The sequence below is a fragment of the Amphiura filiformis genome, chromosome 20, assembly GCF_039555335.1.
Source record: "Amphiura filiformis chromosome 20, Afil_fr2py, whole genome shotgun sequence".
In the NCBI taxonomy this organism is placed as follows: Eukaryota; Metazoa; Echinodermata; class Ophiuroidea; order Amphilepidida; family Amphiuridae; genus Amphiura; species Amphiura filiformis.
Window position 1 is genome coordinate 62,274,524 of NC_092647.1, and position 27,286 is coordinate 62,301,809.

General features: G+C 36.8%; 1 protein-coding gene across 1 annotated transcript in view; it reads right to left on the minus strand.

The window, feature by feature from the left end:
* Positions 1–27,286, minus strand: part of LOC140142523 (ceramide synthase 1-like) — an 88,433-nt gene that overhangs the window by 15,681 nt on the left and 45,466 nt on the right. The window contains exons 2-4 of the mRNA XM_072164517.1: positions 22,786–22,945; positions 21,013–21,193; positions 18,069–18,230 (exon numbers count right to left, since the gene is read on the minus strand). Coding sequence (XP_072020618.1) covers positions 18,069–18,230; positions 21,013–21,193; positions 22,786–22,945 — 503 coding nt within the window. The remainder of the gene's footprint in view (positions 1–18,068; positions 18,231–21,012; positions 21,194–22,785; positions 22,946–27,286) is intronic.

Sequence of the window (27,286 nt, forward strand, 5' to 3'; positions counted from 1 at the left end):
TCGCATACAAGTGTATACCAAGAAATCAGAAGTTTGCTGTGTGCATGTTGTAACAAGTCGGTGGTACATTATTTCCTCTCTAAAAGTGATGTGAACAACAGTAGGTTCTAGACTCTCCAGATCTACTTTTTAGATCCAATATGCCATCAGAGTAATCCGTGTCAGGGGATATGTGTGCATTCTGAACTATAGTGTAGAATAAAATTGCTCAGCAGCTTTCTCTAAGTCACATCTTCTCTCAGCATTGTCATCAAAATAATATTCATCTCCATCAGAAACACAGATCAAAATCAAGAACCATGCTCTCTATCAAATGTGCTGTAAGGTTATGGTTAGAAATAAGGATTAGGGATGGGATTCTGGGGTAGGATCTAGGTGAGGATTTGGATCAGGGTTTGGGGTGGGTTTGTTATGGTTAGAAGTAAGGATTAGGGATGGGATTCTGGGGTAAGATCTAGGTGAGGATTTGGATCAGGGTTCGGGCTGGGTTTGTTATGGTTAGAAGTAAGGATTAGGGATGGGATTCTGGGGTAAGATCTAGGTGAGGATTTGGATCAGGGTTCGGGCTGGGTTTGTTATGGTTAGAAGTAAGGATTAGGGATGGGATTCTGGGGTAAGATCTAGGTGAGGATTTGGATCAGGGTTCGGGCTGGGTTTGTTATGGTTAGAAGTATGGATTAGGGATGGGATTCTGGGGTAAGATCTAGGTGAGGATTTGGATCAGGGTTCGGGCTGGGTTTGTTATGGTTAGAAGTAAGGATTAGGGATGGGATTCTGGGGTAAGATCTAGGTGAGGATTTGGATCAGGGTTCGGGCTGGGTTTGTTATGGTTAGAAGTAAGGATTAGGGATGGGATTCTGGGGTAAGATCTAGGTGAGGATTTGGATCAGGGTTTGTTATGGTTAGAAGTAAGGATTAGGGATGGGATTCTGGGGTAAGATCTAGGTGAGGATTTGGATCAGGGTTCGGGCTGGGTTTGTTATGGTTAGAAGTAAGGATTAGGGATGGGATTCTGGGGTAAGATCTAGGTGAGGATTTGGATCAGGGTTCGGGCTGGGTTTGTTATGGTTAGAAGTAAGGATTAGGGATGGGATTCTGGGGTAAGATCTAGGTGAGGATTTGGATCAGGGTTCGGGCTGGGTTTGTTATGGTTAGAAGTAAGGATTAGGGATGGGATTCTGGGGTAAGATCTAGGTGAGGATTTGGATCAGGGTTCGGCTGGGTTTGTTATGGTTAGAAGTAAGGATTAGGGATGGGATTCTGGGGTAAGATCTAGGTGAGGATTTGGATCAGGGTTCGGGCTGGGTTTGTTATGGTTAGAAGTAAGGATTAGGGATGGGATTCTGGGGTAAGATCTAGGTGAGGATTTGGATCAGGGTTCGGGCTGGGTTTGTTATGGTTAGAAGTAAGGATTAGGGATGGGATTCTGGGGTAAGATCTAGGTGAGGATTTGGATCAGGGTTCGGGCTGGGTTTGTTATGGTTAGAAGTAAGGATTAGGGATGGGATTCTGGGGTAAGATCTAGGTGAGGATTTGGATCAGGGTTCGGGCTGGGTTTGTTATGGTTAGAAGTAAGGATTAGGGATGGGATTCTGGGGTAAGATCTAGGTGAGGATTTGGATCAGGGTTCGGGCTGGGTTTGTTATGGTTAGAAGTAAGGATTAGGGATGGGATTCTGGGGTAAGATCTAGGTGAGGATTTGGATCAGGGTTCGGGCTGGGTTTGTTATGGTTAGAAGTAAGGATTAGGGATGGGATTCTGGGGTAAGATCTAGGTGAGGATTTGGATCAGGGTTCGGGCTGGGTTTGTTATGGTTAGAAGTAAGGATTAGGGATGGGATTCTGGGGTAAGATCTAGGTGAGGATTTGGGTCAGGATTCAGACTGGATTCAATAGAAACACATGGTTCTCCTTCAATGGTCATCCATCCATGGAATCAATGCATCCATCCATCTCAATAACTTCATTATAAAAGATAATAGAATGCATTACACTAGCTTCCTGAGAAGAACGGTCCTTTCTTGCTCTGACTGACACACGCACCCTGTTAATGAGTGACACAGGCAAGGTATCGTGTTCCCTTCATGAGCACCAAACAAAGCCTCAAAATAAGCAGATCTGGACCAGGAGCCACACATTTGGTAAAAGCAGCTCCTGGTCTCGAGATTATCTAGTGAACCAGGAGCAACTTTTAAAGAGCTAAGAGTCATTTAAATTTCAATTGTACACATTAAATACAAAACCTGCTTAAACTACAAAGCTCTATTTAAAAAAAATGTAGAGCCTGGTTCATATGATTTTGGTGTGGACCAGGAGCCAAAATGTTATGACCATTGGGTAAATAGCTCCTGGGTAAATGGCTCCTGGGTGCCTGGTTATTTTGAAGCTTACCCATAGGAAAAAATTGCCAAAAACTGGCTTGTGCCCCAAATCAGACCTGGTGCCCCCAATCATGGTCGGTGCCCCCCATATGATGACCCGTGCAACGCCACTGGTGTGACGATGAATTAGGCAATCAAAACCCATCTTCTGTGTTTATGTGCTAAAAAGGCAAAAGAAGTGCTGTTCTTCACTGAAATTAAGTGTAGGCATTTTCCAGTGCATGTCTCATTTCAACCTTCCAATCCACTAATATCAGACAGCTTAAGATTCAACCTCAAAATATGGATGCTTAATACAAAATACACAACATTGCCTTTGTTTTCCAACAAAATTTTCCAGGAACTCTTCTCCACATTTGAGATTAATACTAATAGACAATAAGTTGATCGCACTTAACATCCCCCGTTATCAATATGAAACCTTCTGGAAAGTCAAAATCCAAAATTGTAAACCCTTCAATACAAACCTACAAGTGAATATTTTAACCTACAAATAAAACAATATCATCCACAAGTCTTGTTCAACAAACAGTTGAGTTTACAAAAGAATGTGTACTTACATACGGTCCATAAAGTATTGTCTTTATCATAAAATAAACATACAAAAGTAATTTTTTCTTATGTAGTTAATAAGTAGTATATAAGATAACTTCATAACATCTAAGATATTTACTATATACGTATTTTTTGCGGTAAATTGTTAAGAGTGTACAATATGTTGCCGTCTGCATTGATTAATAATGCACCATGCTTGGTTAAGGAATCGGATAGCAAGGTGCGCACAGTATTTTTTGTGCGACCTAAGAGCACATCAGACATATCAAATTGCATTCTGAATATGTGGATAATCCTTCTGATATCAAACAATTTTGTGTATTTTATCGCAAATTTCTAAAAATCCAAAGTATTTGATATTAGAATGACATTCCTCTTATTCAAAATGCAATTTGATTCGTCTGATGATCTCTTAGTCCCATACAAAATATGTGAAAACGTCGCTATCCGATCACTTAAGTATTGCAGTAAAAACCAGAGCATAATTTCAATGAAGTTGCAAAACACTACTGTGCAAAAACAAAACTTCTTTGAGACCCCCTGCAACCCCCCCTTAACAGCTAAGTCTCCTAAACCCTTGGTCATTGTGAAATATGATCCTCTTGATCACCACATCAATCACAGGCTCTTGTTTGCGGAACAATTGCCCTGCTAATTCTATTCAAATCGGCCAATCACATCCTTGCATCATGACACTAATATCACTTCACACTTGGCAGTAGCTAAATAGCAATGGATGATTGGATGCTTGACTTGATTGATTTGAATGATTGATCAAATGATTGATAGCTTGATCTAAAATCACTGCAAGAGGGTTATTGAAGAATGTCTGATTTCTGCACAGAAGTTGCAAACATTACAAATCTTAGTATAAACCCAATTTAAATATAATGAAAACAATTTTAATCCCATGCCTAACTGAACATTGAACTTGAATGTTAGTTCCAAAATAAATTCTGTTAAGATCCAAAATATTTTTGAAGTCAGGCATTGCATTTCATTTGAAAAGCATGCATTACATAATTGCTGCCTGTACGTTTATATCCAGTACAAAAATAACGAACTTTATCGCATATCAAACTAGGAAATTGAGCAGGGATTTTATAATATTAATTATACAAGTATATTGGTACTATATACCTATTAATATGACTTACAAATCTTATTTGTTGGAGTATATGTACTGAAATGCTGATGATAGTGTGTAGTTATTCACAATGGATTAAGGAATATGACATTTCTATTATTATATAGGGCGGTTGGATTTAAGGAATCATTCAGGCATGGTAGGAAAGGATAACATGTGTCTCAGCGGGCAAAATCTGGACATGAGATACTTGTATTGACTACCACCTCTTTTTTTTTTTTGTTGGGGCATAAAGAGGAGGGGGTCCTGACTCACTGACAGGAAGGATTCAAGACACTGCTCCCTCCTGCCATTACTTATTAATTTTTAGCAGCTGTCAAAATGCTGTCAAAATGCATTGAAAATGCTTGTCTTGGTGCCTTGGAAAAAGAGGTCCCTTGGTGTTTCCATTTTTACCCTGGTATTTCTCTAATGTATCTCTACACAGTAAGTATAATGAATTGACTATATCTGATATAATTAGTGCCCTGGTAGACGTAAGCAAGTTGTGTCAAGTGGTATTTTAATGTACTATGTTATTAGAGTCAATCTCGATATTAACAAATCAAAACCATGTTACAATTCAGAATATCTACATGTAGGAAATGCAAAATAATTGTTGCAGTCATTACTTGCTATCCACACCTGTATCATGTGATTTAAGAAGATTTTGGATAAAATTTCATGCATAAGCGCATTTACTTGCAGGTGCTTAAATAGTGGCAAGCCAAGTCCACCAGGGCATCAACTAGAAGGAATGCTAATTACATCAAACACAGCTAATTCTAAATGTCAATACATTGTATGTTTCAATACTACTTTATATATTAATATTCATTAATTCATGTAAACTCTTTCTCGGATGCGTCCGCAAGATAGATAGATAGAATTCATGTACTGTTTAGAATTAAAGCTTCATGATATGCGAAACTGGGTTAGATATGTCGAGTTCACAACTTGATTAAAGATACATATTTGATACATATATTAAAGACTAATGATGCATGTATGTGTTTAAATACGATACTTGTGAATTACTAATTTACTAGGGAAATGGTTGAGACTGATAATGTCGAGCAGTGGCATAGCTAGAGGAAAGAGAGTGCATGTGCCCTAGGCACCCCAAATTGACCAATTCAACACCCCCAAATGGATTCTGTAACCCCCTTCCAAGCGGTGAAAGTCAAAATTTTAAAACGGAAATTCAACTTGATTATAACCAACTTAGTACTATTTGTGCAAATTTTTGCTCTGTGCACAATTGGTTTCATGAGGGTGCCATTCCATACCCTAGGCACCACAAACTCTAGCTACACCACTAATGTTGGGAGAAAGGCATGGGTTAACTTTTGCAATGTATTTTATCCCCGATTAACCTTTTTGGTAAAGCCCACAATCTGTTGTAATTGATAAGCACATTGATGCCAACATCCTCGCTTTACACATTGATATAAACGCACTAACCAGCAGTAACAATGCGTGCATCGACATGATGCATTTAGGGTTTCAAACACAAAGGCTTGAAATTTCTAAAATGGTTTACTAAAGATACTTCCTGAAGAGTCCTGTCCATTGTATTCTGCCATTTTGGTCTTAATCTGGCACAAATACCACATTTTAAATAGAGAACCTTCTTTTTAAAGTGTAATCTCCTGTGATACCACCTCTATCTAAAAGAAACAGGGCTCATCATTTTTACTCCTGATAAAAATAGAAACATAATGAAGCCATGGTACTTGGTTACAAGTTTCAAATTTGGTTGCAAATCTGATAACAATCACATCCCAAAATTTCCACCAAATTTCAGTTAAAAACAAGTGGGGCTATACTCACATCAGCTATTAAGCTTAATAATTCATTAACGTCATTTGCTAACCAATATCCCTTTAGGAAATAGGTTTGAATTAATAGGTTTGACTTACACAAGACATATGTTTCCTAATGTTATCACAAGGTTCTATCACTGTTTGCCATCACAAAAAAGCTGCATAAAAGGATGCTTCTCTACAGTCTATGCAATCGTTAACATCACTTCTTCTCCAAGCCATAACATAGAAATTAACAAATGTAGTCCAAGCTTACAAAATGAATTCATAGGGATGAAAACAAGCACTGACATGATTTCCTGAAAGTGATTTAACATTTCATGAAAATGTTTATTTCACTATACTTTGTACAGGGAAGATCCAAACAAAATTTCCTGTAATCAGGAAATTTCCTGAAGATTTACATCCCTGAATTTAAATACTAGACACAGTAGACGGCATGGTTCTTGCTATTTCTACTGCTCAAATACGATGCCATTAATGTTTCCAGTCACAGAGTGCCTACATGTTATGCTGACATGAGTTATAGCCTAATCATCATTCACTACTACTAGCTTGACATTTTGTACACATATGACTTTATATTAAAGTAGGCTAATTTCAACATTAATTTTGTTGCAGCTCCTCTGCATATTTACTGAGGTATAGTTTGCAAATAATCGTGTGATGTTGAAGATAATTCATCTCTTACTCAATTCTGTCATAACCTTTCATGCAATTCCATCCAGGATATTCAAAATCAAATTTGCATTTTATATACTTTTGCCCAGATTCAGCCTGACCTAGTATTTGCTATACATCGGCATATGTTTGCATCTACACTCTTTGCAGTATGTACAGCTAGTCCTACTTATGGGACATCCTGAAATGGAGGAACGAAATGTGTAATTTGACCATTTGAATGGAAATGTTGCCTTTCCAGATAAAGAAATTACATAACAAATAGTGGAAAATTTGTGGAAAATTTGTCTTTCTTCCTGGGATAAACACATTTTTTTCTAGTCCTGCATCCTGCCATGGGGATGAAAACAAGCACTGCCATGGGGGGGGTATATGGAATCCAGGAAGTCATTCTAAGGAAATGTTGGAATTGGGGAGGGGGGATGAGGGAATTTTAGAATTTCAAGGACAATTGTGCTTCTCCATATAAGATATAGGCCTATGTAGGAAATGACAGGAATTGTTGCTATCTTACGGATTGACATTTGGCATATTTTCTCTGGATATACAATATTTTCCCAGCCCTGGAGTTCAATGGTGGGTATCCGGGCAGAGGTTGATTTGTGATAATATAACCTTTCATGTGTGTTAATTATGTGCAAATGGTACTAAAAATATACATAGTGTATAACTTCTACTTCTACTGGATTTCTGGGCAGACCATTACAGGTATCGCACCCAGCGGTGCAAAACATCACATCTTGGTGCAGGACAAACACAATCACTCCAGTCACTTCCACAAATACTGATGTGGTGATCAACTAAAAGTTGCTCAGCAATTGAGCATAATCAGTCAATTTTCTAGCACAGACCCATGCTTCACTTGGTGGAAAATTTGGGTGATATTTGTCAGACTAATACATAGAATTGTGCACATGTGGATGACAGCCATGTGAATCATTGTAATCTCTTCCTTTACATGTAGATTCAATCATGTAGCAGTAAATGTTTACATCTTGGACCACAAATCTTGGCCCAATGCCTACTAGACTATGCACAATTACTTACAACTGTACATTCTCTAGATTGATGGCGCATTACAAATGCTTATTTTTATTATTATTAAGTTTAATATCACCAGTTTTGATCAATGTAAGACGCTTCTGTGATCTAAGCTTCATTAATAAAACATTACATACTTGAGTAACAATGCCTGTGAAAAATGACCAAATCATGTCAAAATAAACCCAGAAGATTTGTGATATCTTAAATCATTGAGCAGTTACAAAATCTAGCAAACAAGTTCAAGATGATACTGAATGGAAATAGGTTGGCTTTATACTTATATCTTTACTTAATACAATTATCTTAAACAAATACAACAAGTTCCTGACAGTAGAAATTGAATGAAGACAAAGATTGTCCCACTAGTGGAGCTACGGATTAACATAAGTATTTGTAGAAGATTTGTGATATCTTAAATCATTGAGCAGTTACAAAATCTAGCAAACAAGTTCAAGATGATACTGAATGGAAATAGGTTGGCTTTATACTTATATCTTTACTTAATACAATTATCTTAAACAAATACAACAAGTTCCTGACAGTAGAAATTGAATGAAGACAAAGATTGTCCCACTAGTGGAGCTAGGGATTAACATAAGTATTTGTAGCTCAAGAAAGCTAGCTTGCCGGCAAAAATCAAATTTCACAAAAGAACAAATATTAGCAATTTATATAAAAATAAGCTTTCAAAACTATTTCAATGCATTCTATGCTGAAAATGACGGTGTATTGTGATTGATAAACAAAAGCTTTAAAACAAGGTAAATTAAAATCAGCCTAAGCACAATAGAAAACAATTGCATATGGCAACAAAAATGTCTTTCTGACTGTATGGAAAATCCTAGGCCTATAATACATAGACACATCCAATGCCATACAACGACATGTCACTAAAATGACAAATTGCAACCAAATTATTATTTTCTTACACCAAAATATGATCAACAGTGTGACAATTTCACCTATTTATTTTTAAGCCAATTTTACGGGTCACATGTTAACAATACCCAACTGATATTCACCCAAAAAATTGGGTTGATAAGTGAAATCTACTAAGTTCAGTTTCTTTATCGCTCACTCTACTGTGTTTGTTGCCAACATGTGAACCATAACACTTGTACTGATCACAAAACACAAAGTTCTCCCAAAGACAACTGCCGTTTCTTTATGATGACCCAATTGAAAATTCTGGGTCATCACAAAATCGGAATGTCGGATCTTTGATTATTGTGGACCATGAAAGTACTACTCGAACTAGAAATTACATGTCCACCTCCATTGAAATATGATCTATATCAATGTAAGATACCTAGAATTTGTTTTCATTTATCTTACAAAGCTTATTTCATTACATTACTTTCTAGTACATCATTATAATCCCAGGTTTACATACCATAGACTACCATAAGTTACTGCACCAAGTCACATGAACTTCAAGCAGATATGTGGAAAGGGTGCGCTAAGAACGAAAACTAAGGAGTAATGGTGCATTTTTAAACAGTGTCTCACTACAAGGTGTGTATACACGTTATGTAGAAATGTGATTGTGCAACAAACTCTAAACTAAAAAATATGCAATAACCTCAAAACAAAACTGTATCCTGACCAAGAATCTCTTGTGAGTATTTGTATTTCATGACCTGGGAATAATGTGATTCTTACCCATGTATTTCTCAGGTCACAATTAACGTAACCTTCATCAGTTAGAGCTGTTTTATCACTAGGTAGCAAGTACTGCCATCATCATATAGATATATGGATCATGAGTCAAGTGATACCTATTCAGCCAGACCTGTTTCTATAGAATAGTATTAGGAAGGATCACAAAGCCATATTTATATCACATAACTAACCACAGCAGAGGCCATGGTGCACCAATGCTGAGGTTTACACAATCGGGGTAGATAGTAGGTTAGGTACAACACAGGCACTGAGGGTTTGTATTTCATAGATAGGCAGCTATGGTCATCATAAGGGATGAGGTACACAAAGAATACATTACTTCGGTACCATGTGGTAAGATGGGAGAGCTACTACTTAGGCACTGTCACTAAGGATTTGTATTTCATAGGTGGGCAGCTATGGTCATCACAAAGGATGGGGTACACAAAGATACGTTACTTTGGTACCACATGGTAAGATGGGAGAGTTACTACATAGGCACTGATGGTCTGTACTACACTGGCAGGCATCTATGGCACACCAGGGGAAAGGGCACAACTAAGGTACCTTTGGGTACCATATAATTGGCTGTGTAATATCATGACATAAGACAGGATGCTGGAAATCTTATTGCTCATTCCATTGACAATTCAGCCAATGAGGACTCAAGTTCTGTCAATGATCACCATCACTTTGCACTAGATCTTTGTTGTAAAATTCAAAACATACCTGATCTGTTTCAAGCTAACACACTGCAGAATTCTACTCCCATGAAGTACACATATTGATATCAATTTTGAAATTAAAACTAAAATGATGGTATAAACAAATAAAAGATGATATGAAGTTTACATAAAATCTATACCCTTCACCATAGAACTAACTTCAAAAACAAACCAGTCCACATCATCATAAAAACATCAAAATCAAACTAACAAAAATGATGAAAACACCAACTGAAAAGCTACATGATATCCATGAGTATGTGTCTTGTAAACTACTAAAGCTATATGTATACTTGGGACTTGATCCTGAAGATTTGTAGTGTATTGTTAAAGCCTACAACCATCTTGAAGTCCCAAGGCTTATTTCAACTGTGAGGAGACTTCAGGATTAGTTAAAGCATTAACAATGCACTGCAAATGTTGGTATAAAATCACAGTCCTGTTTCATAGAAATCAATTGATGTATTTTATATTTTGGAACTTCATGTTAAGTCATGGATGACAATGGACAACATATTTTTTCCAAGTGAGTGGTATCCGATCATCCTCTCTGCTGGTGGTAACGCAGCTCCATTCCCGAGTGATGTGTTCTTTAGGGTCATACATGTGACCAAAATGGTACCCCTCATCATGAACTGTGTTACCATCCACCGAGAGTATGACGGGATACCAATCACTCTTTAGAAGTATGTCGTCCATGGCATACAAAACTGACAGGTTAATGTCAAAAATTTGTTTTTATAACATGAAAATTCCAACATATAATTTTCTACAAACCTGATGAATCTATTTACGAATCAATTGATGGTCATTCTTATTAATTATGCTTCAGCGTGTACTACCAAAGGCTAACATGGTGTTGCGAATCAAAGGTAATTCTTTGTCGATATGTCAACCTTATGGGCACAATTATGAAGTCATATTTGGACAAATTGCACAATTACATACGGTCGACAAAGTGCAAGAACATTGTAGATGGCTTAGTATTTCATTGTCACATACACTGTTCTTGCATTTTGTCAACCACATGGGAGTCAATGATTGTTACTGAATGGGCTATTCTAGTTGAAATCCATACACCCCCTATGGAAGACATGGCCTTAATCCCCCACACAGGGAATGTGAATTTCAAATGTGGGTACATGTACCTTAATGGGTGACTTCATTTGAAATCTACACCCCCCTGTGTGAGAGATTAAAGATATGAATTGAACAGAGGGTATATGGACTTCAACTGGAATAGCTTATGACACTATAAGAACACTACATTATTATCATGATTATGAGATTATTTTGAGGCTACAAGAAATACTAGTAATGAAAAGTTGATGAATATCACTCTCAATAATTGTTTGTTAGAAGTAGCTAATTAACTTTATACTGACATATTGCAATTACATAATAATATTATAGGAACATGATTATTAATGTATACATTTAGGCTTCTGTAAAATTCAGCTGTTAAAATATGTACAGGGATATGGCCATGATCATATAATGCTTAATTTAATTACACTCATATGTTATATTAGATTTTTTCAGCCAATACAGAATTAAATATCAGGTGAATACAGTCTTTTGATTAATTAGTTTTCATGTGGGATAAGTCATTATGATAATTATCAATAATATATTTATAATATAAATATAATTAACAGTTTTAACTTATCCATTTGTTTTTTAATAATAATATGAATATAATTGTGCAAACGGGAGCAGTTAACACATCTGGTAAGATCAGCCATTGGAATACAGGACTATGGTTATATAGAGTTGCAATAGCATATATTCATCTTTTTTATGTGTTAAGACTTCAAACAGGATATATATGAGTGTAAATACTACATTTTGACTTAGTATATAGGCTTATATTTTACCCGCTTCAATATATGTGTAGGCAATATAACATGATGCATATAATTTAGACTTATAATTTGGTATAAAAATGCGGCTATTCCAGTTGAAACCTGTACACTCCCTGTAGAAGACATGACCTTAATCTAACACACAGGGAATGTGCATTTCAAAGGGGGCTACTTGAATAGGTGACTCCATTTAAAATCTACACTCCCTTGTGTGGGAGATTAAGGCATGTCTTACATAGAGGGTGTATGGATTTCAACTGGAATAGCCGGACACATAAGCAGGCAGCCAAATGAATTATCAGTATGGAATACATGAGACAAATTATTAGCATACTTCTTAATATTCTTTTGGTCCATTTCTCTCAAAGTTACTTGAACTCATCTCTTTTTCAGCTGATGACCATTTGATACCTTAAATACAGGTATATCAATTCAAATGTACATGTATATCAGTACAGCAGATTCCCCAGACTCTTCAGAACATTTTAATATGGTTTGTCCATTTGAAACGTCTAGTCTGTCCAACTATGTGAAAATTTCATGCTGGCCTCTATGTTGCAATGGATTCATGATTCCATTCAGGCGAAGTTAGGATACATTTCAAAATGCCAAAAAATCAGGTCAGAAAAAAATTCACAACTTTCATATTATAAAATCGTTTATGGCTTTAATGCTAATTAAAGAAATTCTTATTTTTAATTTTACCTCCGAAGCTCAAGGTACCCCGAGGTAAAGCTGTCGGACTATTCTGATGACATAGCCTTTCTAAAAGAATCTGATGCCACGATGACAGCAACAAATATAGTCATCCATGAAACAGCTGGAAAGTTGGGACTTAAAATAAGCTTCAAGAAAATGGAAATCATGTCACTTGGTCATGCTACCTCTGCACCTTCTTTCAGTTCCAATGGGAGATAAAAGCCTCATTAAGGTTGTGGATCACTTTAGGTATCTGGGAGACTGGGAGCATACTGTAGTGCCTATGGATCAATTGCTAGGGAGCTCAATCATAGGATTAGCAAAGCATCAGGTGCTTTTAAAGAACATGAGAAGGTTTGGAAGGAACAATATGTCAACTTAGACACCAAGATGAAATTCTAAAATGTCTGTGTTCGAATTCTTTCTACCCTTCAGTATGCTTCTGAATGTTGGACTCTCAATGAAAAAGATGAGTCCAGATCAGATGCATTTGATATGAAATGCCAAAGGAAAATTCTCCACATCAAATGGACCCAGCATATTACCAATGACTTCAAAAACTGAACATTTTTGTTTACATCTGACTTTACCATATAATACCTCAACTCATTTCCATTCAAAGAATATGTAGTTTTATATACTTGTGACTAAACTGAAGTCGAACAACCAAAATCAAATAAAAGAAAAAATACTGAATTGAAAAAAAAAATGTTTTGACTATCAAACTTGTATCAGAATAAGCAAATAAAATTTACTGAAGCAGACTTTGCTCACATGAATGGCGTATAATTAACATCAAAAGCATACTACAATAATTTGACCTAATACCGCATCATAACTGCAGGGAAGCCAAATTTCATCATAATATATCGACTGAATCAAGCACACACAGACTACCTGCATTACCTGCATGGTGCACAAAAGCAAGCTAGTCAACTTTTCAGAATTGCTTGGTGCGAGATATTGTCGAACAGGGGTGTACCAGCACAGAAATATTGTTTTGCGACTAAAATTGTTAATTGTTGACCCTTGATTTTTGTCGCCAAAGTGCTCGAGAAGTAAAAAGTAGGAGAGGGGTAGCAACCAAAAAAAAAAAAAATTCTTGAAAAATATTTTGACAATATGTGAGATTTTATTACCTTGGTGTGAGACTGTGAGAAAGTGCCCAAATGTGTGAAATTGCATGAAACTTGAAACCCATTGTGTGAGAGCCCTGCAAAAGAGTGAACTACTGAAGTTAACCCCTTTTTGTGCCCAAGCACCTAATGCAGTAAACCTATGTGTTCTCCAAACAGGCGAAATGCCGAACCCCAAAAAAGAAATGCTTGAGATATGTGACACAAATAACCTCACCCTGCTGTAAGTCAGTCATTTGCTATTTAGCCAGTTGTTAATAGCATTTGTTCCATTAGCGCAAAAAAGCGCAGAGATTTATTGTGCGCTACGCACAGGCACAACGCCTAGACGTTGATCCACAAGCCTCAGCACACTTTACAGTGTGCATCAGCATCCAGTTACTCTGTTTATTCTATCAACCGAATACACATTGATCACCATTTGGTGATGGGTAGGGACTGAATTCGCTGTCATAGCGCGACATCAAAATTGATCATTACTGGGTCAACTGGTTCATACTATCTGTGTTTGGAACCATGATCAAAATAATCACAACACAAAGTCAATGGATTGCTAACAGGTGTGAAAACCAAGCATGAACCAGTAACCATGGTATGATGTATTCACTATGACGGCGAATTGCCAGCAGGCGCAACTTAAACCAACTCAAGAATGGGCTATTCCAGGTGAAATCCATTACCCTTATTGAACATATGACCATAATCTTCCACAGAGGGGGTGTATATTTCAAATGGAGTCACCCATGGATTTTAACTGGAGTAGCCCAATAACACTAGCAACGATTGATCCTGTGACAATCATGGGTTACAATTCTAGCTTGTAGCATTGGATCACTCATTAATCACTGATACTGCTATAGCAGATTCAACCCATCATGGGACATTTTTCAAACAAATTCAGGTTACCGGGCGACCGTACATATCACGCTATGCATGACTGGCAGATGATTGACCGGCAGCCTGGATTTGATGGAAAAAATGTGCCAATATGGGTTGAATTGGTTATAGTATGTGCAACCATAATAATCAGGCCAAATTTCACCACGATTAGCAATGTGTTGCAAGTGTCTCAAACATGTAATCATGGATGTACAACATTATAGGCTAACCATGGATCTTGACCAGAATATAAACCATTGCATAAGAAGACAAAAGCCACTTAAAGGGTATGTCAATAGAACCTACAAATGTGCCAATTTCTCACAATGTGTATTTTCACTGTTTCTTACAACTCCACAATTTTAACTTATTTAACCACTGTTAGGCTCTAACAATGGGTCTTGGAAGCATTGGACCACAGCGTCATGTTGTTGGAAGTACTTATTGCAGGTCATTATCTTACAACTTGAGAAACAGAGGGGAAATACAAGAAATCAACACATTATGTTCAGGTTTACTTCTTTGGATTGGGTACAAGCACTGGTGTATACTACTGCTGACCACCTTTGTGTTTGTGCATAAGTTTCATTATCACCAAATCATTGCAGTATAATGATCAGTTCTCTATGTAGTATCTAAAATCACCAGAAGACTACACAAAGTAGTCTAAAGGAAGAAGTGTTTAAGGTCCCAAGTTCAAATCCTGGATGGTTGTTACTTTGTTGCTGTTGTTGATATTATCATCATTGTTACTGAGCACTGTTAGTGTTATTGTTTCTGCTTTTGTCACAGAGTATGTTGCTGTCATTTGTTATTTTTACTGTTGAAGTTGTTGTTGTTATTTAAAAGCACAATGGCAAAGCAAAGTGATCGAACTCGTAACCATAAGGTTGCCAGTTTGAGTCACATCGCAGCCAATGTGTTGTGTCCTTTGGGCAAGGCACTTAATCCGATTCCTTCACTTCACCTCACTTCAGTGTAAATGGGTACCAGCTTGTGCTGAGATGTATTGGAAAATATTTGCAATTTGATTAAAATTACAGCACATTTTCATTTGTAGGGTTTTAACTTGTAATATATTGTTACTTTAATCAAACTTGCTTGGATCTGACATGCATTTAAGTTCTGATGATGAATATACTAATATCTTGTCACTTGAACTTTGTTCTCTAGACATTGTAAATTACAAATGACAGTGTTTCTTGTAGTAGTGCTCTAGAACTACAAATTGTACTTCAAGCCACCCAGTCTCATTCCCATATCTCTTGTTGGCTAAATATCAAGATATGGAACTAGTATTATCCAAACACAGAGGATCTACATGTGTGATTGTAATGAGACATCTTATTCTGTTTCAGATGCTGCAGTTATAGTAGTAGTAGTAGAGAAAGTGAACATATTAATGTTGCAATGACGGAGGTAGTAGATATAGATTGTGTTCCAGACAGCGACTTTCATTCTGATCCTGTTGTTCAGATTCATGCTATTCAAGTTACAAATGAGTGTGGCAAGAAAACTAAACATGGACATTTTCACCTACATTTTTGTGGCATTATTTTTTAGTTTTCTTATATCTTTTATTGATATCCACTTTGATGGCAATCACAGGCTCAAAAATATGATCTTAGTCATTGAATTGATTCCCGTAAAACCTTGATGTAGATTTGCGCTATTTGTGTTTTGCGGCGATATTTGCGAAAGAATTCTGAGAAGTAAAGTACTAATTTTGACCATGGTTTGACTAATTTACCCATAATATACTTCATTTTTTAAGCAAGTAACCCCAAAAGGATGAATTATGATCTAATTTACTTATTATTCATTCATATACTGTACAATAATGTAGATTTAAGAGGGTATTTAAACACCAAAAATGGCCGATAGGTACGGTAAAAAGATGTGAAACAAAGATGACCAACCAATGTTTTGATTATAGAGGGCAGTATTATTATTTTGGACAGCAAAAATGGAGATACGTAAACTGAGGCAATTCTAAATTTGTGTAAATCAAGGATTCTCCTGCGAGAATCCAAATGGATTCAGGCGCACTGTCACAGATTTATAGGCCTGAATCACAGTGACAACTTGTTTCATGTAAGATAATTTCAACTCATGGTCTGAAATAAGAAGAAACTCAGGGGAATATTTGCAGCTTGGCCTTCTCATTTATGGAATTCTAAAGGCAAACTTGACTTTACCAAACCAAAAATAAACCTACACCACATTTTGAGATTAACATTTCTTTACTATCAAATGACCCCAACAGATAGTAGTTAACCAGTGTATGCCAGAGTTTTTAAATGGTTAAGCTTTCTTCCTCTACATTTGCAACATGCAATATCATATAACTTGAACCCAGGAAAGAAGATAAACACAGCACAAAATAAGGTCCTCAGTTATGTAACCGGTCATTCATCTAAACCTGCGGATGTTATGATAATTTGAATCATACAGTCGTGTACACAAACTTGCTACCAAATGCTCTGTATTGACATAACTTGATACTAGTATATAACATTTGGTGCATTTTTAAAAATGGCAAATTAAAAGGATCACACAGAGCTGCAGAGGTAAACAGCTGAGTGTGAACATGACATAGCCCAAAATGACTGCAAGTTAACACCGATCGCACTATACCTGCATGACATAGCCCAAAATGACTGCAAGTTAACATTGATCGCACTATACCTGCATTGTAACAATTCATGTGTTTCAAATTAACAATTGAATAAACCACACTTTGTACAGGCTCTGGGGATAGTCATCAGGGGCCGGCAAGCTACCTTGGCCATGCTATCAATTCTGACTGCATGATCGTTTGATTTGCAACTTTGGAAAATGCACCAAATTTCAAATACTGGTCTGGAATCAATCTTTGTCATTCTAGAGTTTTTGGTACCAAATGTGGTATCAAATTAAAGCTAACAAGAAACTGCACACGATTGTGTCAATTAAATTGTCATAACATGAGCAGGTTTACATTTATGACGAGTAACATAAGTGAGGACTTTCTTTTTGTGTTGTATTTAGTAATATGAGGTGTGTAAGGAACAAGAAAAGGTACCCGCTTATGGGGAGATGACGCACTACAATATGATCAGTGAACAACTAGTAAAAAATGGAGTGGCGATGATTGAAGCAACAACGAACAACAAGCGTTAATAGAGCGTAAAACCCCACTGGCAGTCAAAAAACCACATCATTGAGCCGAGGTTTTTCGCTACTTACCACACCACAGTAAATATAGCAAAGAAGACATTCGCTAATTGTTCCCACATGGGAACATACTTCCCTCCCTGAATTTTAAGGTAGATGCATATTTTGCTGATTCCATAAAGATGTCAGTGATGTCGTGAAATATCAACACCAGCACACCAATATTATGATATCTGCGAGGAGAAGTGAGGAAGACAATGCAACAAAAATTAAATTTTCGACATGTGTTTTATATTCGTTCAACCATCGAACTGTGTCCAGTTCGGATACTCACCATCCTAAAGCAAACAAACTGAAGAAGATGTTTGCCATAAATTCGCAGACCGGGTAAAATTTTCCAGCTCTCACTTTCAAGTAGATAAACACTTTAGCACACTCCAGACATATGTCATTTACATCATGACAGAAAATTACTAGAATACCAATATTGTGATATCTGCAAAAACGAACAAGGCAAAATGAAGTTATTGGGTGCTCAGGTTCATCTGATGACCTGTGATTCAGTATTTCAGCATTCTGCAGGACATGGGTGCAAATCCCATACATCCATCTGTCAGCTACTGTATAGAGATTAGATCCAAAGAGTACCAACTCAAAATTACCACCATCTTGAGTTTGTCATATAATGTAGACTAAAATAGTGTACCAGCAACATTTATTGACAAAGCCCAAAATTGAATGACACTTTGCATTTAAGCTTGAGGATTACAAAGGTGTATTATACACATGTGTGTTTTGATGGTACAATGCATTAGATGCAGAAAACAAACAAGCAAACACTTTAAAGTTTACCGGGCGCACGGTGAAATGATCCGTGGTCCGCTATTTTGTCCTCCATGAGCGACGCATGGTGGAGTCGGTACTCTTTGGGTTTAATCTCTTTGTCTGGTTTTCAACTCTAGGCACCTGCTTAAAAATGGAAGTAAAAATCATCAAGAAGAGTTAAGATGTACTGTAAAAGTGAAAATTTTTATTACTTTTAGCACTTTTCGCATTCCAACTTTCTACTGTGAAAATAAGAGCACACAAATATATTCCTTTTCAGTGTAAATCAAAGTAAGGAAACTTATAATCACAAATTTCAAACCAAGGGAAACAAAATTGGCAAAGCACAAAAAATTAATTGTGCTAAATTTTGTACTTTTACAGCACAATTCATACCATTAGTTTGATAAAATAGTTTTGATAGAATATTAAAAGAGTTGCATTAGTATTTTACTAATGTCATTTTTGGTTCATGATGTGTACAAGAAGTTCTTACATTCCGTGAAAAAGGTTTGAATTTTGCGAAATTGCATTATTCACGGCTATTTCTCTGGTTTTTCTTTTAACATCACATGTATTGCATTTTTTGATGTCCACTGCAAATAAAGTAAGTGTAATATTGGCTGACAATCACACTAAATATGTCTCACTTTCAAATTCAATATTATATTAGAATTGTTATTTTTAGGAACTAAATTAATCATACTTTTGCATCAAATGTACTAGCAAATGCAAATTTGCCTTATATTTACCAACATATCATGACAACATGCTGTGACATGGGTGTCCCATTTTGAGAAATTGAACCAAAGTAAATCAAACTTCGTAAATGAACCGGAAGTGAGATGAGTATCACAATTTTAGCTATTTTAGGCTTTTTTAGAAAACACAGGTGCATTTTTGCCTTCATAATAGTCTGACTCTTATCTATGAGTATATCATAATGTATGTGTTCTATGTTCAACTGCATAATATAGTAATGACCGAGACTTGTTCAAAATATCTAGAGCTTGCAATTTCCAAACGTGCATCTATTCAAAACCCCGTCTCACAAGAGTGATTTTGAATAGTTGCATGGAAATTTGATATTTACGTTTGGAAATCACAAGCTCTCTAATATCTTTTATCAAACTCATGTATAGTCCATTTGGCTTCTTCAAGAGAGTGACATCAGTGCATGCTCCGGTACGCATAGTATTACACTCAAACCTGAACGGGCGTGTTTACACAGGCGATGAAAGGCGGTACATCTGTACACATGTGAACTCTGTCAAAGTACTGACTTCACTTTCTCTCAAGGAAGTCAAATGGACTAAAGTTCAGCTGTTTCAAGCATAAACTTTGTCTGCTTTATTGCTATCACTTCCTTTGTGTATTGACACTATGGACCACAATGGCCTCATCCCAATGGCATAGTTCAATAACCTCAATGAAACATACATAGTGCAAAATTTGACCTCAAGTCGCAGAGTACAAGTTTTTGTACCCAATTTTTCAAAGGTCATTCAATGAATATGCAAATGTATTGGGGTTATGGAACTGTGCCCTGATAGATGAGTATGTTGTGGATCCTAGTGTGACCTCATAAATGATCAATTTTGTCATGTGACATGCATGTCTAATGCATGTGTGATCATAACAGAAACATGATGCTGCATCATGTCGGTCAAACTAATAAAGTCACTGCAGAAAGGAAGTTTTAACTATAATATAGTGTGTATTGTCTAAGTTGAGAAAAACACCATGCTGATTTTGCATTGACAGATTCAAATCACATGCGTTTTACACATGGTACATGGTTGCGTCATCAGCATATGGACAAATCAGCCTTCTATGCACGGGATAAGGTTAGTATATGCGATTTATATCTGCCAATGTGAAACCCAACAAGGCATTACTCCCAACTTGAGAAGAGACACACTATAATACAAACATTTATAATTCAATTTAAAAAAACATACAAAGAACACATCAACTAACAATTGAATGAATTATTGGCGGACCTTTCAAATCCTGATATTTTCAAAATTTGTGTTCTCACGCATTTAGACAATGTGTGAGAATGTTTCCACATGGCATGTGGTTAATTAGATCATGCATGAAAGGTGTACTAGCAAACAATACTCATTTTGCAACATTATTTTGAGATGAACCTTCAAAGGGCAAATAAACCATTGCAGCATCTGCACTCTGCACAATCACACATTGTGTGCATTTGACGCACTCTCCTGCGAATTTACATTGATGACCATAATTTCAGACAATGGGATAAAAAATTAAGATTCAAATTCATGCCAATCGCATGGCAAACACAGTATAGAAGATAAAATAATCAGCACCAAAAGCATAAACATGAAACAAATTTTAAAATCATCACAGGATTTGCAAGGAATAATGGCATACATGATGGGTACCGCTTTGAACCAGTCCGGGTGTACACCTTACATACGCACCTGGCTGCATATGAAAAACCTATGAGTGATAGTGTGAGAACATGATGACAGCAAAGCAGGGCCGAGTCACTTCTCCATACGTCCAGGAATATAGTAGCAAACATACAATGGAGGTAGAAGCTTCCTTGGATTGCATATGCTGCATAGATATCTGATGGCACTTTCATACCCGGCGCCCAGCCTGTAAAATCAATGCAAACAACAGGTACAATATTGATAACTTGTTGGATACCTGTGCAGTTAGTATAATTGTGCAACTGCCAATATGAGAGCGATTTTGGACGCTCACTGATTGTCAGCAACAGTTGATAGCATAGGAGATAAAATAGCAACTGATCACATACGAGTATGTGGGTATTACCTTCTAATCGTACTCGGAGTTAGTCTAGTATCAATGCAGGGATTATACAGCTTACGGAATAAAGCTACCTAATCTCTTGATGAAGTCTTGTCATTTTTGCAAAGTTCGCCTAAGTTAATGATCCGACTCTACTATTATTATAACTTCATTGGTTTCATCTACAGACGAGCATTCTCAAATTATGCAGACATCATCTGAATACTAATATGTGCATCAACCCCCATCAATGTCCCTAAACTGATGTAGTTATTCATCTTGGCTAGATGTCACATACTGAGCTTATTCACATGAATAAGTAGATGTACATTTGTACCCTAGTGAACTAACTTTGGCAGTGATATCTCTATAGTTAGATGGTTGATTTAGGGATTCAATCATGTTTCACCGTTGTTCATCACCGCGTCGTCTGCGTGGTTTACTTCGCGAGGGCAGCTTTAGCTGCCCGAGCGAAGTAAACTACGCAGACGCCGCCGACGCGAAGTTGTTAAACAACGGTGAAACATGATTGAATCCTTTCAACAACGAAAAGAAGCTAAATATCGTATAATTCGCGATTATTTTACGAGGAATGTCAGTTAATCATTGCCACTCAGCCTAACAAAAACTTCGATGATTTCTCTTTTGATATCAGCAATAAAACTACAGAATAAAACGGCAATGTTTAGCCGCTACCTGAAAAATATTGAATTCAACTTGTAAGCTGGCATACGCATTAAAGGTTCCAGGCATGACGAATTTACGCCTCTCGCGAACGCCGTAGTCTCGCTTTCAAGCAGTGATACGCTACAGTAAAAGTGTGGGTTCATCACGGTTTAACAACGGTTAGCTCCTGTACAAAGGTATAGGAAGAGTTGTTGAATTGCTGATTACTTACTACCCTTCCCCCAAATACACATGCCATTGGGACGTTTCATTTGAAAAACACATCCCCTTGCTGCTGATTTTAGGAAATAAACTAAATTTAACCATTTGTGACCTGCTACCACAAAATGTGCGTAAAGTCAAGAGATGGTAGTTTTGAGATGTCCTGGCTGCTGCGTTGGTGTTCTTTGTTTCACAAGTACCTGTTCAAGGTAATAGTAATGTCCTACTTGCTTGTACAAGTGCGTGGCAAACAAAGAACATCAACTCAGCAGCCAGGACATCTCAAAACTACCATCTTGCGAATTTACACTCATTTTGTGGTAACACTCATATTTCAGTTATTCCATTACAAAATGCCAGGACAATATTTCAATTCACACAATCTTTCCCAGGGATCAAATTTGTAACATCCAACTGGATAATACAACATTTTTCCAAAGTATTGCCCTGAATTTAAGCAGGCACAAATTCCACCTGGATGATCCCTAAACTGGACTTGTCATCTTTCACAGGGGGTGTGGAATTCAAATAGAAAAGCCTATTGTTACCTTTAAAGACAGATGGTGGATCTGTGAAGAGTTCAAAATGTGAGCCTACTATGACATAGGCAATGAATGACCATGAGATGATATAGAATGTAGCCCTCCATGCACTCTCTGGCATCTTTTTGACATTGGCTTCTGTGAGTTGAGCATAGTTAGATAATGGCTGTGAACAGAAAAAGAACAGAAAGACAAACAATTAATTAGATTTCTATTGTTACATTTAGATTACAGCTGAAAACAGGAATTTCATCCAGCAAATGCCACAGAGTGATCAAATTTTTATGTTATAATTAAGTTCTGTGTACCTCCCATTTTATACCAAAAGAACATGATTCCTAATGCTGGTTTCATACTTTTTGCTGTTTGCTGCTGAGCGGCATGACACTTCATCATGCCGCTTGCACTTGTCTGCAAGCGGAGCGGCACACTGCTCTAAATCGTATTTTGTTCTCTTACGTCAGAGCGGCACTGATTTGAATTCAACTCCCAACGGTGTTGCCGCCGGGCAAAGCGGTGGAGTGATCGATATATCGGCTTGCTGCGGGTCACTGCTAGCATTTCTGGTGCGACTGCGCAGTGATAAAGTACAAATGTGATGTAATCAAGCAGAACGTATCGGATGTTGGGAATATTAATTTTGGGATATAGCCAATAATAATAATAATAATTTATTCTTATATAGCGCATTACATCAAAGACCACAAGGCGCTTTACAATTAAAAACATAAGTACATAAAAAACAAAATGCCCAATGAATTATATAAATATATACATTATTTAGAGAATAATGATAGATTTTGTCTTTTGCCTATACAATCAGTCATAATGGATGGGCTGGCCAATATTTTGAGTAGTGGATGCGGCGCAGCCGTATCCACTACGATAAAAAATATTGGCCAGCCCATCCATTATGACACGATATTGATAGGCAAAAGACAAAATCCTATCATTTATTCTCATTCTTATTCAGTTTTAATGTAATTTTATGAGAAAACTGCCTTTTTCAGACAAAAATAAAGTTACTTTTGTGAGGACATCCCGTTGTTTTAAATGAACGAAACCATCACGAACATCTAAGCCGCCGAATCGCGTTCTTAGTTCTCGCCAGACGTGTATTACGCGAACGCATTATCGCGTGATCATTGAGGAGCAACAAGCGTGCCGCCGCTAGCGTGGCGGCGCCGCCTGACTAATATCACTATCAACTATTGTGAGATAATATACACCAGAAAACCAATCAAATTACGTGAATTCTTTACAAGACGCACCCATTGAATAAGAAATAATAAAAATGAAATAGGCACACGATGAACATTGCACAAAAGGGATTGCACGGAAAAAAATACATGCAAAATGAGCAAAGAAACAACTAAGTGAAATGTTCAAAGTGACGACATAAGCAATAAAGCAAAATAATCATGATAATAGCATTCATCTTCCTTTGTATTTTTTTTATTCTGAGCAACAGTAAAATGACCACATTTTTGGAACTGTAAGTCTATATATGATGGATTGCATGTATTATTATTTTTGTATTATGGAGTTGTTCAGCAAAATGAAGGCTGATGTAAAGAAATTGCAAACTGAATTTAATATGAGAAAAATATGAGTTTTCTTCTGATGCCATAATCTCAGAGACTATCAATCTGGCCACCCCTTTAATGTTACCAGTGGTTCCTGCTTTGCCATAAACCTGTGAGAAGCCAAGAACAAAAGAGTCTGCTCCAAATTTGTTTAACAAGCACCTTTTGAGAACTTACAAGTTACCTAGTTCCCATCACATGTTTGCAGAAACGTGTGTTCACAAACTGTGACCTACAAATTGTTGTCCTTTGGTTTCTAGAACTGCATGCAATACAATATGCAATACAATCATTTGTAATGACTTCCACAATACATTCCTAAAAACAGGAGTGAAATTTGCAGCCTAAAACTAGTGCAATTAATATTTTCACAAATCCAGCCATGGCTTTCATTTTTTAGGTGAACAACTGCAATCAGTTTCCGAATGGAGGCGTGGGTTCGTATCCCACTTCTGACACCATGATGAATACTCAGATAGGCTTTTGTAATATAGGATGCTAAGGATTTATTCTGATAGTCATGGTAAACAATCTAGCTCTTGTAAGTCGCCATTTTAGATAGTGATGGGCGATAACCGATATAATATCATTCGATGTCATTATTCTACAGTATAAAGCCTGATTCAGACTCCACATCGCAGCAGCGATATTGCACCTGTGATTAAAAACCCACCATACATGCAAAGTATAAAACACCAAGAACCACTTAAATGTTTGGTTCACAGTCTCATATTGGTTCCATTGGAAGTCTTGAGATTTGCATAGGTTGAGAAAAAAAGGGTTCTAGCAAGTTGGACCGTAGTGAGAAGTGATTCGCTCATGCAAACAGCGGCCACTTAGCCAACAGACAAATTCAATTGGAGTTTTTCCAACTCATTAACTCATTCCTTCCAATAGCAATGTCCTTTTGAACATGCTATACATGTACATGCAATGTGTTATTAGGTTCACCTATCCTGTGATGTACTACTGAAATCGCTATGTGCACATGATTTCTAGCACATTTTCTACAAAGGCTATTTCAGGTCGACGGTTGCTATTGGCTTGAGGGGGCTCCAGCTACCAATGCAGAATGTAAACGCCGGGTGTAAACCCAGTTGGCTTACATTCTTACATTGTATGCCTCATGTTCCAGGAAGTCAATTCACCCTTACCATTCAATATGTTACCTACCAATTACATCATATACTTTAACCAACAAATATACAAAATGGCATTGTAATTAGCATTGCATTGCTGCTATCAATTACCAATGGTAAAAACAGAACCTAATTCATTCAGTGTTTATTTAATATGCTAGCAATGGTCTGATCAGCACTCACTTCCTACATAACATGCAATGTCCTGTTTATCATTTCCTATTCTAGTAAACTGAGATACATGTATAACATGGTATTGTTTTCATTGTAATACCTTATCAATACATATATGCTACAGGATTCCTATTGCGGCCGCATGTGCATAATCGCATAGGTACCCGACTGGTACACACAGAGAAACAATGCTGCTACATGTACATGTACTGCACAGGACCCACCAGCAGTACCAGGAGTGGTACTGCACTGGTACTCCGCTGGTGCCAAGTACAGTGTACCTGTGTAGACGGCAGCAATAGGAATCCGGTAGTGTATCACCAGATATTTCATACTACATAAAATATTGTATAGTGTGACACATTATAGTTTGCACAGTTTCCTTTCAAATAATTAATTATTTAGAGCAATGTGCGCATGAATCACCTGACCTACAAACACATGAACTGAGCGCATGTTAGTATACATCCTAATCATGCTTTTCACATGCTCATCAAAGAAGCTTTTCCAAACTTTCCCCTTGTTTCATATTTGCAGAGTTCCCATGTAGTATCTTCCCCCTGATGTCCTGTTGAAATCAAAGACGATAGACAAGGAGAGGACCCAACTCCCTGTATTTGCTCGTCTCGGCAATATGCCCAGCAAACAGACCTTCTATTTCATATCTATTCATTTCAGAACTCAATATAGAGAGCATTTCTCTTTTCTAATGAGGTAAAGATGACTTTCAACGGAAAACAAATTTATGCAATATTATTTTCCCTTTCAAATATATTGCTAACATGTTTTTTCCATCCTTTCTGTCTCAATACAGCCAATTACTATCAATGAAGCGCTAAATATTGCTCACTACATGAATGCATCCAGTACAATGGTCTATTCCATTTGAAAAACATCCCCCTAGTGGAAATTTTTTGGAATTCCAACCAAATTCAACCATTTTAGCAGTTCCAGATCCAACATTTTCATCCAAAAAGTGTGGATTTCAGAAAGTAAAATATTAAACTGGATTTTATAAATTTCAACAATTTTTGACAGGAACTGTACATAAAACTACCAGCAAAAGTGTCCACAGCAGATTGAACAATTAGGTGCAACTGGAATAATTATTGGAATAGCAGTGGCATCATCCACATGGGGTGTGTGGATGTTAAATGGAAGAGCCAATTACAAAGGGAACACATTCATCTGTTTCTATGGCGATATTGACTAGCATGGGAAGGCCATGATTTTATTATAAAGATACATTTCAAGTAGCAAGCAAGGGCAAGGAAACATAATGTCAAATAAATTTCAATTCATATGAAATTTCAGAAACAGACGGAATCAATTTGTTTCCTATTTTATCTATTTGAAATCCATAAACAATTTTTTTTATTAATTAATTTCTTTCTTTATAAAATAAGACTAACCAACTTCCAATTTTTGATAGCTACAAAAAAAAGTAAGAAAAGAAAATGTGCCCTCATATTATAAGAACTAAACTGATTCAACATGCATTGCCACGCCATGGCATCAAATATAGTAACTGAGATGAGATGCATTTCCTATGTCAGTGTAACTGGATAAATAATTAACATGTGGGGAGTTCCCAATTGCTATGAGTGC